This window comes from Barbus barbus, assembly GCF_936440315.1.
Source record: "Barbus barbus genome assembly, chromosome: 42".
NCBI classification, from domain to species: Eukaryota; Metazoa; Chordata; class Actinopteri; order Cypriniformes; family Cyprinidae; genus Barbus; species Barbus barbus.
In genome coordinates this window covers 7,421,064-7,433,657 of record NC_136720.1, presented here as the reverse complement: position 1 = coordinate 7,433,657, position 12,594 = coordinate 7,421,064, and the positions used below count along the sequence as shown (strand labels likewise).

Sequence of the window (12,594 nt, the reverse complement as noted above, 5' to 3'; positions counted from 1 at the left end):
GGGCTCAGGGTTCCCACTCTTCTTGAAAGTACTTGAAAGTACTTGAATTTCAGACATATGGATTCAAGGCCTGGAAAGTACTTGAAAACAAACATAGGTCCTTGAAAGTGCTTGAATTAAATTTAAAATAAATTTAGTTTATGGCGCTATTTCAAAATTGTCCTATATGTGCTGTCACAGAACGAAACGGCACAAATAATTGGGGTGGAGATGGGGTAGTGCGAAAAAAACTTAGCTTGTGTTGATGTGCAGCCTAGAGTTTTCTTGAGCCGCTCCCGCTGAGTGTCTGACCATTACCGCCCGCTCCCGCAACATGTGTCCCGCTCCCGCAAACAGTCTAATATTGTATATCATTTTCGCGCTATTAATTTGAATGAGCGCTCGCAGTTCACTTTCACTTTAGATTACACAATCACGCACACTCTGTGTAAAGTGAGCACATCTTTACAGTGCGTGAATTAGACGCGTTGATATTCTGATCATATTTATTTCCAAGAACATTTTACCAATTCCAAGCCACATCAATTTTAATAACTACTATTAATTGTGTAATGAATCATTTATAAGTGATATATAATTGTCTATGAAGGCTGGAAGTGAAAAACTCCTTATATTCATGTGTGCAGAATTATTAGGCACATTTTCTTTTACAAATAAAATGAGCCAAAAAAGAGATTTAACTGAAAAGTCAAAAATTATTAAATCCTCAATGAGAAATATTCAAAACTAATGCAATACAGAAATTGTAAAGTTAAGACATGACCATTGGTCAGCGAAATGCTCATTGGTTACAGCGGGGTTAGACAAAAACAGGTGGAGAAGATAAGACACACGGTAACTGCAAAATAATTAAGAATTAATGTGAAGAATTAGGTGTAAATCATCAAACATTTAGTCTCCAGCGCCACCATTTTCCAGAACTGCAACCTTCCTGGAGTCTCCAGAATTATAAGATGTCAGGTTCTCAGAGACTTTGCTTGTAAAAAATGACCCTCACTTAATGAGAATAACATGCTGAAGTGTTTTTAAATACATGAAGACACATTTTTATAGGCTTTATAGACGGATAAGTTGAGAGCAGTGTTAATTTTGACAGCAAATGTTTTAGTTTTAGTCATAGTCTTTTGACTAAAATGCCATATAGTTTTAGTCATATTTTACTCATCTGAGTTGTTTTTAGTTTTAGTCTCGTTTTACTTCACTAAATATCATAAGATTTTTAGTCGACTGAATCTACAGTAAATTTAGTCGGCTAAAATCTAATGGGTTTAGTTACAGTGCATTTATTAAGCATTTCTCTAAAATTTCCAAACTCATTATATACGTTTGATATTGTTTTTTATCATGATAGACTGCAATTTAACTGCGGTGACACACAACATGCCTTATACATAAAATTAAATAAAACCACTTCTCATAAAGAACAGGAATATGGTCTTCTTTTTAATGAAATACCAATGGTTATATAGGCTAATTATGCATTCTTTATAGCAACTTGTTTATCATTCTTTCAAGCAGGCATATTTATTTCTATAAATAAATTTAGATTAATCTTTAGGGATACTAAAGTTTTTCAGTCAAGAGCAGTGAGTGAATGTCTTTCTTTTGTTGCTTGATTAACATCAATGACTCGGACAATAGCAACTAAATTAGGCTGCTATCCCTTTAAAACCGAATGCACGGTGACGGATGCAATGTAGGCCTACTGATACACGTTCTCCCTACTGTTTACGTTCACAGCTGTGTTTACGTGAATACGGACATTTCGACATCATTTTGTGTGTATTTCTCCGTTCATGCGACGTGAAAGAGTACTCACGTGCTGTGAGACGGGCTTTCTGTGTGTATGCTTCAGTGTCTGCGCTCAGAAAACATGACCGAATTGAGTTCTCTCTTGCGTCGTCAGATTTATGCATATGTCTGCTCTCCTCTTACTCCCACATATTGACATTTTTTAATGTTTATGTGCCGTGCAGCAAGTGTATTTTAGCTTATGTCCCGCCGGTTCATATGTTTGCATCTAACCTTCTATGCAGCAGATTCGTTCTGAATGAATCTCTTCCCAAATTGTCCCTCCCTAACATTTTAGATTAGATAGATAGATTTGTCATAATTTTTGTCATTCAAAAATAGTTTTCGTTCATTATCGTCTCGTTGTCGTCAGTGAAAAAATGTTGTTGATGAAAATTATGATAAAGTATTCGTCAACGAAATGAACACTGGTTTAGAGTGACTCTTGAAGGACCAGCACCACATCCTCTTGTACCACTGTTTGAAGAATTGATCTTCCAGAATAGCAGTAAGTTTTAGGAGCTCATTTTTAGGCAATCTCTGCAAGACAGACTTTTCAGGATAGGAGATGGACTAAAAATGAACTCCCAAAACTTACTGCGACCATGGAGCTAAGGAGAAAATGTAGAACTTGAAAAATAAGAAAAACTGCTTAGTGGAACGCGTTTACAGTTTAAAAGCAAATAGAAAGTCCTATTTTTTTATTTCTTTTCTTTATATTTATTTGCAGATTTGCACATGTACAATGTTTAAAATGTTCATGACATATTAAAAAAAAATATTGAAATGTTGAGCACCTGCATTCCTCTAGGTCAAAGATGAAAAAAATGGGATTTACAAAATAATTTTGACTTGAGTTGTTTAATGAGTAACGTCTCTATTGAGAGAACATGCTAATTTTTAATGTTAACAGGTTTACAGTGTTATTACAACATTTAACCACTTTTTATTAATTTAAAAATTGTGAAATTCTTTCAAATTTAAATCTTGTACAAGAACTACAGCAAAAAACAGTTTAGTTTTTTGTAGTTTGCTGTTTTTCTAAAAATATTTTAGAAATTGTATTTGAATATTACCAGTATTAACTTCAATGGATTTCATTAAATTCCTCGAACACGACTACTCAAAACGGTCTAAATTTATGAAACCTACACATTCAAAACATTATTACTCTGAAATTTTTAATGTAAATGTTAAGTGTAAGTAAAATGTTTAGTATTGTAAGGTCTTTCATGACACTACATTCGCTGGCGTGTGAATTTGATAGGTGCTTGATATAAAATAAATGGTGCTTAAAAAGTCCTTGAAAGTCCTTGAATCTGGTGTTCATGAAAGAGTGGGAACCCTGTGGGCTGGATGGTAAATCAGATTCTGATTTCTTGCTGAAATAGATTATTTCCCATCCTCACAAGAGTATGAGATACAGGTGTGAACAGGCAGCATTTCTAAACTGAGTTGAAATAGCTTGCCCATTAATAATAATAATAATAATTATTATAAATAAATAAATACATAAACAAACAAACCTGCGGGAGGTCCGTTTCAAATTTCATGTAAATTAATTATGAAGGCGAGGAGTTGAAAAAGAGTTGAAAATCTATGATTTTTTTCAAATAGCAATTTAATGTATTATTTTAATAAATACTATAAATGGTTATATTAATATTACATAGCAAATATTGGATTTATATTATTATAAATGACTACATGATTAAATTTATATAATTTATACTTAATAAATTTAATATTTATACAAGGTGATCCATATATTATTGAGGTCAAACACCATTTGTATTGCCCTCTTCATTGCAAATCAGAAGCGCAATTAAAGCACATATTGAACTGCATGAATTCCAACAGCGCTGTTAACATGTAACTCAAATCTAACATTTTTTAGGGCCCAGAACTGAATTGAAAATATCAGATATGTCCTGAATTCTGCTGAACACTTTGTAATCCGAAAACCGGATCTGTCATATAAGGCGGAAGCATTCATTTCGATCACAGAAGAAGAAAAAAAGGACAAAAATAACATTTTGAATTGCCATAAATAGCATTCTGGTTGCGGTTTTGTGCTGCCAAGGTCTCTTATAAATGTTTGCATTATTGCTTTGCATGAGTCAACCACTTGATTAAAGATGTAGATGTGAAATAATGTCAGATTAAAAGCAGTGCACGTGAAACTCTAAACATTAATCCTATTGGACGTGTTTGACTTCTGGTTTATGAACAGCCAGCACAGGAAGTAGTTTTCTGCCATGATGATAAATGTCATCTCTACAATCTTAGGAGAGTGACAGCACATTGACAGTGGCCGCTGTCAACTGTCACATCCAGATCTATTCTTAAATTCATTGTGCGTTCGAAATGAATATATAATCCACACACACACATTCAGAGAATGTTACTCATATTGTTTTTCGCCCTTAATTTTTTTTATGATTTTAGTTTTAATTTTGTTATGAGTTAATAAGAACCCTGGCCTGTTGTGATCTCACTGAAGGTGGGTGTTGTAGACCCCCCCCCCCCCCCCCCCCCCCCCCTCTCTCTCTCTAGGGGTCTGAGTGGGCTTTGGCTGGAAATGTAGCGAGGGCGAGACAGAGGGTCAGTGCAGATGTAATTATGGGATGGATGGGTGGGGGCAGAAGTCGAGTAGAAGTCCATTGCTCAGCAGAATCGTGGCAAACAGCTCACTTGTCTTTCTGTGAACTCTGACCTCTGCCTGTTCCCCATCCCCCTCCAAACCTGCATGTGTTTTGCTGCATTGAAGGTGGAAAAACTATGTAAGCAAATGTGTTCTCTTTGCTGACAATCCATATTCTGCTAATAAATCTGCAAGGCTTATTCTAACATACTTTACATTTTTATTATAGGATTTAGGCTATCTGAAATTATATTTTCTATCAAAGTTATACCTGCAAGTTTTTAACGGGGTTGGGATGTGAATATTTTCAATTTAGGGTCACTGGCATGGAGCACTTAGTGTGTTTGTGCATATGTGTCTTCCATTATAATGAAATGATAATGAAAACAATAAAAGATCTATGAGCAATATCACATTCATAGTCATTCAAGGTAGTTCTATGTCAGCATGGCTGTGATTTGAACTTGGAACATGATGTAAAACTTGAAGTTTTGTTTTATTTTGATTTCTTCATCATAGACATCCTTGTCTGCCACCGACCCATTAATTAGGTTAAAACAAGGGTGATTTATATTTGCAGTGCTAATAAGCAAAATTGGTGTGTTTGTTTCATAAGTCTGTCGGTTTTGTGTCTTGGCAGTGAGATGTATTCAGCGTTAATGAGGATAAGTTGTTTATTCAGGAGAGCTGGATGTGAGAATGACACTGTCAAGACAAGCATGAGGTTTGACAGGAGATGATCTTTGACGTGTGTGTGCAGAGTTTGATATTTTTCTTTAATTTTCATGACATTGTATACATCTCTATTTATGTATTTCCTCTGAAATTACTTAACTTTAAGATTTCTTTGTTGCTGTTATTTTGACATAAATTAATACTTTTTTTCAGAAAGGTTCAAGACTTGAAATGTGTATTATATTTTCCACACAAATATTAAGCAGCACAACACTGAAATGTAAATATCCACAAATATAATTTTAAGCTATAATTGTTTTAAAGTATCAACATAATGATTCAATATCAAACTGGTTACACAAACGTTTAGGCTACAGCGGTCTAACATAAACTATAGAGCACAAAAGAAGATAAATTGGAGAAATATCTCAGTCATTTTTATTCATGCAATGAAAGTCATCGGTAACCAAAATAGCTTTGTTACCAACAGTCTTTAAAATGCGTGTTGAAGTAATTCAGGTTTGAAATGACATGAGGGTAAATAAATAATGACAGAATGTTAATTTAACTATCGCCTTAATGTTTTATTTTAGTATAAATTCTCTAAGTAAGAAACTAAAACCACCTTGGATTTCATCAAAAATATCTTAATTTGTGTTCCGAAGATGAGCTAAGGTGTTACAGGTTTGGAACAATATGAGGGTGAGTAATTAATGACAGAATTTAAATTTTTGGGTGAACTATCCCTTTAATTATTAGATGTAATTATATTATATATATCGGGAACATTCAATATATCAACCAAAACCTGTCATGCGTGTGACGGTCAAAGAAAGCCATCTTTGTCAGGAGGTGAATAAAGATGCCTATGTTTCTGCAGGGACTCGCAGTCATGTTACACACACTACCCATCAGTAGCGCGTCCGTGTTGATTAAAGAGATGGCCATAAATAAAGCTGCTGTTTCCTCTCAAACATAACACGCTCAGACATCGGGATGACAGCTGAGTAATTACCTCATGCTTACATGACAGCGTCGAGCACATGATGGCATGGACGGAGAAATTCTTTATGGCTTTATTAGGGTGTTATGTCTTACGCCCAGCAGGCTGTCATCTGTGAACCGTGTCTGCTGTCTGTGCGAGAAAGCGGAGAATAAGTGTTATTGTTGTGTCGTGTCCGTCGAGTGGCTGTCATTTATTGTTTGGTCTCAATTTTACTGAAGAGAATATAGTGATGCTTTAATTGTTTGTGATAGATGAATGGGGTGATTGACGTCAGGGTGATGATTTATTGTACTGTTTTTGTTTTTAACAGAGACGGTACATCGCCACATGCAGCAGTATGAGGTGGAGTATTTGCAGTTCGCCTTCCGCTGGATGAACAACCTGCTTATGAGAGAACTTCCTCTGCGCTGCACCATTCGACTGTGGGACACTTATCAGGTAAAAGAGACTCTCAACAGTCTCTGATGCGGTCAGTTGCATAAATAGCACGTGTAGCTATTTTCTAAAAATGAAAATTGTCATCATTTACTCATCCTTAGCCACTTAAATAGAATTGTTAATATTAGAATTAAAATAAAATAGTGCTGTCAAACGATTAATCGCGATTAATCGCATACAAAATCAAAGTTTTTGTTTACATAATGTGTGTATGTGTACTGTTTATTTATTATGTATATATGAATACACACACATGCATGTATATATTTTAGAAAAATGTCACCTTTATATATTTAGTATGTTTATTTATAATAAAACTTATATGAATATAAATATAGACATGTAAATGCATGTAAATATTTTCTAAATATATTGTGTGTGTGTGTTTCACATATATTATGCAAACAAAAACTTTTATTTTGTATGCGATTAAGCGTGATTGATAATTTGACAGCACTAAAATAATAAAAATCAAATAAGCACTGAAAAAATAAAATAGGTGATTGATATATTATCTCTCACAACTGTGACTTAGCATCCCCCCCCCCCCATTTAGAAAGTTTATTTCTCATAAACAGTACTTTTTCCCCCTCACAATTTGGCTTTATTTTTCATTTTATACTTTATCGCTATTTCTTTTTTTTTTTTACTATTAGACAGAAATGGCATTCCATAGATGTTTGGCAAAATCCTGTGTTATTTATTTTTCCTTTGTGCAATATAAAAGGAGATTTTTGCACTGCTCTTTTTCCTGGCTATGAAAGGGTGGTGACCAGGGTAAACATGTTTTCAAAAAAGAGTAGTCGTGGGTTGTCTTAAGTATCTGAAGCCCTGTATAATTATGCTGTTTTGGGTGGTGTTTACAAGATATATTTTTGTAATACAACTAGACAGAGTGCAACACAATGGAACAGAATTCTGAGGTCTCGAAATGTGTTGTTAATCATCTAAAAAAAAATGCAAAAGTTTTGGCTTGGACACTCAGTATTTACACAGTATCCACAATGTCTTACTGAAGGCTTATTGCTGTAATAAGGAATTATTTAAAGAATTAACATTTCTGAGAAGGTTTTGCTGTCTAAAAGCTGAAGCACTGCACAGTATTTAAAGACCACTTTTAAAATGTAAACATAAACAAATAAAGCAATAATAAACATATGTAATGAGTATTCAGATGCAGGCTCTGTGAAATGTATTTATTGAACAAATCAAATTAAATTGAATTTCTGAACGATTTTCAGCTAATTGACAATTTAAACTTTGGACTGTTCTTCACACAAAGCTGTTGCATGTCGTCTGAAGATTTACCGAACAAGTTGTTGGCTAGTGATCCACTAAAATACTTTAATGGAGTATTTAAATTAATAAAGCCCTGTTCACACCAAGAATGATAATTATAAAGAAAACTATAAAGATATTAGCGTCCACACCAGTGAATGATATCCTCTGTTTATTCTAAGCACATGCTCGGCTGTCGCTTTAAATTCTCAAGCTCATTATAGCAGGATGGATTCTCATTGGGTGTCAATGTTTGTATCATTCATCAGCTGGAAAACATCGTTCTGAAAGTGATTCCAACGATATTGTTTCTCTGTGCTTTTGTTGTTATAGTGTGGACTATGCTATTCTTTAATATTGAGAACGATTTTTAGAACTATATCTTTTTATTTATTGTCCTTGGTATGAACTGGCCTTTAGTCATTAAAATAATCAAACTCTTATGTAAATCAAATGCTAAAAACATGTTAACTGAAATCATATTTCTTTTTTCTTCTCAATAACTCTCGTCCTAATTGAAAAACAGTTCTTGGAAGCTTTATTATCGCAAAATGAATTGGAGTTAATTTAATATATTAGTACTAATGTGTTCTGTTAATAAAAAAAAAAAGTCTTTGAATGTCTTTGAATATTGTGTTGGACAACGGAGGGCAAAGTTGAGAATCATTGTTGTAGACCATTCTTATGCTTTTTTGGCATTTTGGAACTCTAAATTTAAATCCTCTTTTACTTCCATCATTTTAAAAGAGCAGCCAGGATTTGTGTTCCACTGAGGAAAGACTGGACAAATATTTATGAGTAAATAATTGCACAATAAATGACACCAGAACCATGTACCTGGTCGTATATAAGATCTTATAATGATATATCACTATTACAATGACAGCAAGATAATCTTTGACCGTAAGAATTAAAAATAATTTCAATGCATCTACCATAGCATATGTACGGAGCCCCTTAGAGCTCATGGTGGTGGAAAGATTTTGGGGTGGGAGGAAAAAAATTTTTTCAAAACTTTTGCGTTCCCTCGCAAAGATGTTTGCGTTCCCTCGCAAAACTTTGCATTCTCTCGCAAAGATGTTTGCGTTCTCTCGCAAAACTTTGCGTTCTCTCACAAAGATGTTTGCATTCTCTCGCAAAACTTTGCGTTCTCTCACAAAGATGTTTGCATTCTCTCGCAAAACTTTTGGCGTTCCCTCGCAAAACTTTTGCGTTCCCTCGCAAAACTTTGCGTTCTCTCGCAAAGATGTTTGCGTTCCCTCGCAAAACTTTGCGTTCTCTCGCAAAGATGTTTGCGTTCCCTCGCAAAACTTTGCGTTCTCTCGCAAAGATGTTTGCGTTCCCTCGCAAAACCTTGCGTTCTCTCACAAAGATGTTTGCGTTCTCTCCCAGAACTTTGCATTCTCTCGCAAAGATGTTTGCGTTCCCTCGCAAAACTTTGCGTTCTCTCACAAAGATGTTTGCGTTCTCTCGCAAAACTTTTGCGTTCCCTCGTAAAACTTTGCGTTCTCTCACAAAGATTTTTGCGTTCTCTCGCAAAACTTTTGCGTTCCCTCGTAAAACTTTGCTTTCTCTCACAAAGATGTTTGCGTTCCCTCGCAAAACTTTGCGTTCTCTCGCAAAGATGTTTGCGTTCCCTCCCAGAACTTTGCATTCTCTCGCAAAGATGTTTGCGTTCCCTCACAAAACTTTGCGTTCTCTCACAAAGATGTTTGCGTTCTCTCGCAAAACTTTTGCGTTCCCTCGTAAAACTTTGCGTTCTCTCACAAAGATGTTTGCGTTCTCTCGCAAAACTTTTGCGTTCCCTCGTAAAACTTTGCGTTCTCTCACAAAGATGTTTGCGTTCCCTCGCAAAGATGTTTGCGTTCCCTCGCAGAACTTTGCATTCTCTCGCAAAGATGTTTGCGTTCCCTCACAAAACTTTGCGTTCTCTCACAAAGATGTTTGCGTTCTCTCGCAAAACTTTTGCGTTCCCTCGCAAAACTTTGCGTTCTCTCAAAAAGATGTTTGTGTTCCCTCTCAAAACTTTGCGTTCTCTCGCAAAGATGTTTGCGTTCCCTCGCAAAACTTTGCATTATTTCGCAAAGATGTTTGCGTTCCCTCGCAAAACTTTGCGTTCTCTCAGTTTTGCGAGAGAACGCAAAAGTTTTGCGAGAGAACGCAAACATCTTTGCGAGAGAACGCAAAAGTTTTGCGAGAGAACGCAAAAGATTTGAAAAATATTTTTTCCTCCCACCCCAAATTTTTTTCACCCACCCCGAAATCTTTCCACCACCATGAGCTCTAAGGGGCTCCGTACATATGCTATCACTGAAGAACACTACGAAAATATACCAGCTTTTATATATAAGCTGACATTTCTGAATGCAATTGCTTAACATTTAGGTTTATCTAGGTGTAGATGGCACATTTTTAACACCAAGCATGAAAGAGGATGAATCTTAAGCACAGCCAGGAGCCTCAGTGGTGTTACTGACATCTAACCCAACGCTTATGGAAGAATTTCAGGCTGTTCTTAATGGTGTTCGGCACAACTGGCTGCCATTTCTGAGTGAATGCAATGGGTCTGAAGTTTCTGTGCACTTAGTTCAAAATAGTGTGAGAAGTATACTTAATTCTATCTTTGAAGGAATTTTTAATTTCTGTCAAGGTAATTGTGATAAGCCATTATATGCTTCCTGTCAACAGCAGACGCCTACTGTATTAAATGTCAGTTTCCTTCCATCTCTACAGTACAGAGGAAATGCTTTCAACAGTTGACTGTCCCTTTATTCTACTTGACTGATTTAGATTTTACACAGATTGTAACCATTGCCGATAGATAGTTCACATGCTTTGTTTGGCTATTTGCTACTCACTGGGGACGTGTCATTGAATTCTTTCCAACAACACCAGCCTCGTCATTGATGCGTGTTGATGTGTGTATGTTAGCTCGGAGGGCGCCACAAAAACACTCACTTGTTAGGCCAGTTACAAGTCAGTAAGACTAGGATATTGCTTAACATGCACTATTGATTGTTTCTTCCAGAGATGCTGATAGGGTGCAGAGCAAATATGGCACATTAAAATGTGTTTTTTTTTTTTGGAAGATCAACTACATTTGATGGCTTATTTTCCTTGGTAAAGGTCTCACTTTTAGTCTTATTATGATTGGAGGCACCCTGAGTTGCTTTCAGATATTGATTTTGCCAGCTGAGCAAACAGTGAAAGCAAGGACATGAGAAGATAACTGCGGCAGGATTTGCAACAGCAACCCGTGATTATTTTAGTGCTTTATTGATGCTTGAGGTCACTTTTACTTTTTTTTTTTTCGACCGGGTTTCCACTGACTTGAGCCGAACAGTGATGTTGCTACATAACAAATGAACATACCGCACTCTGTTTTTTATGACTATTACTTCACATTTCAAGGATATAATTTATCATCCAAAGTATTAGTGACATAAAGTTTCTGAACTGAAAAATCTAGTTTAAAACAAATATGCCACTTTGTGTTTCATATGATAATAAAAGTATTTTTTTTTTCTTTCAAGAAAAGTGTCATTTTTGTTATGAGCTATAACCATCAAGTAAAAATTAATAACATGTTTCTTTACACCTTGAATACATATGCACATATTCATCATTTTGAAACAATTGTTTTAAAAAAATCAAGAATTATACTTATATAAGGCAGTTTTTACTGCTCAATATTTCAGAGGATACACTACCATTCAATAGTCTGGTGAAAGAAAGATTTAAGAAACTTAATACTTTTATTCTTCAAGGGCATTTTAAATTGATCAAAAGTGACAGCAAACTGTTTTTAACACTGGCAATAATAAGAAACATTATTAATAATTTAGAAAGGAAGAACAGAGCCCCAAGAAAAAGAACCAAAGAAAATTGAGCCAAAGCGACAGTTACAGTCTTCTTTTATCCTTTCCTTGACCACATTTGAAAATCAATTCTGAGACATTCAAACTGACCAATCGGCAGATTACAGCTTCCCCCGTCTGTATTAAAGGTGTGACATTCAACACCTCTTTGCTTTTAGGAATTACAGTTTGCCCTTTGGTAAGTAAGAAGGGTCTGGGACAGAAAAAAAAGTTGTCTCTGTTGATTTTTTTTGTGCTTGCTGAAGACTATACTGCTTCGATGACAGCAGTCCCTGGTTTGTGACCAACTTGTTTACAGAGCGACGTAGGGATGCGTAATATTATCAGACCAATAACAGAATCGGCCGATAATGGCTTTAAATGTAAATATCGACCCGATATGAAAAATTATGCCGATATGTATTGCCGATAAGAGGAATACATTAACTCACATGTGCTCAGGGTGTGCTAGTGATTAGATCAGGTCAGCATTGTGGCTCATTCTTGAAGCAAAGTTTTGCCTGAATGGTGATTTGGATTAAAAAAAAAATAACCAAAATTAAAAATAATTATATATCGGCTATTGGCCAAAATGAGTTGAAAATTATCGGCATATCGGATATCGGCAAAAATGCAATATCGTGCATCCCTAGAGCGATGTGAAACCAGGGATTTTTGCCAACCCAGAACTGCCTTTATTTTGTGGAAATGCATTAAATGTTTGGGCATTGTGAATGTGTTGGTATAACAGGTCAGTGTGGATAGGCATAAGCATGAGAGAACTGACTGCTGGCGCTTCTTTCATAAGCGTTTGCAGTTGATGCAAAAGTTTCACAGGTTTTTAGCTCTTACTTGAAACGTTTGTATGACTTTCCTTTGTATATATTCAAACTGAGCAGGGAAAG

At 35.5% G+C, this 12,594-nt stretch overlaps 2 protein-coding genes across 5 annotated transcripts in view; one reads left to right on the top strand and one right to left on the bottom strand.

Moving 5' to 3' along the window:
• Positions 1-12,594, bottom strand: part of LOC306861483 (uncharacterized protein) — an 814,549-nt gene that overhangs the window by 327,640 nt on the left and 474,315 nt on the right. The gene's annotated exons all lie outside the window — the stretch shown is intronic.
• The window catches only part of LOC306861482 (TBC1 domain family member 22A-like), a 156,832-nt gene that overhangs the window by 97,208 nt on the left and 47,030 nt on the right, over positions 1-12,594 (top strand). For all 4 annotated transcript variants that reach the window (XM_079403750.1, XM_079403748.1, XM_079403749.1 and 1 more), the window contains one exon: positions 6,427-6,554. In XM_079403750.1, coding sequence (XP_079259876.1) covers positions 6,427-6,554 — 128 coding nt within the window. The remainder of the gene's footprint in view (positions 1-6,426; positions 6,555-12,594) is intronic.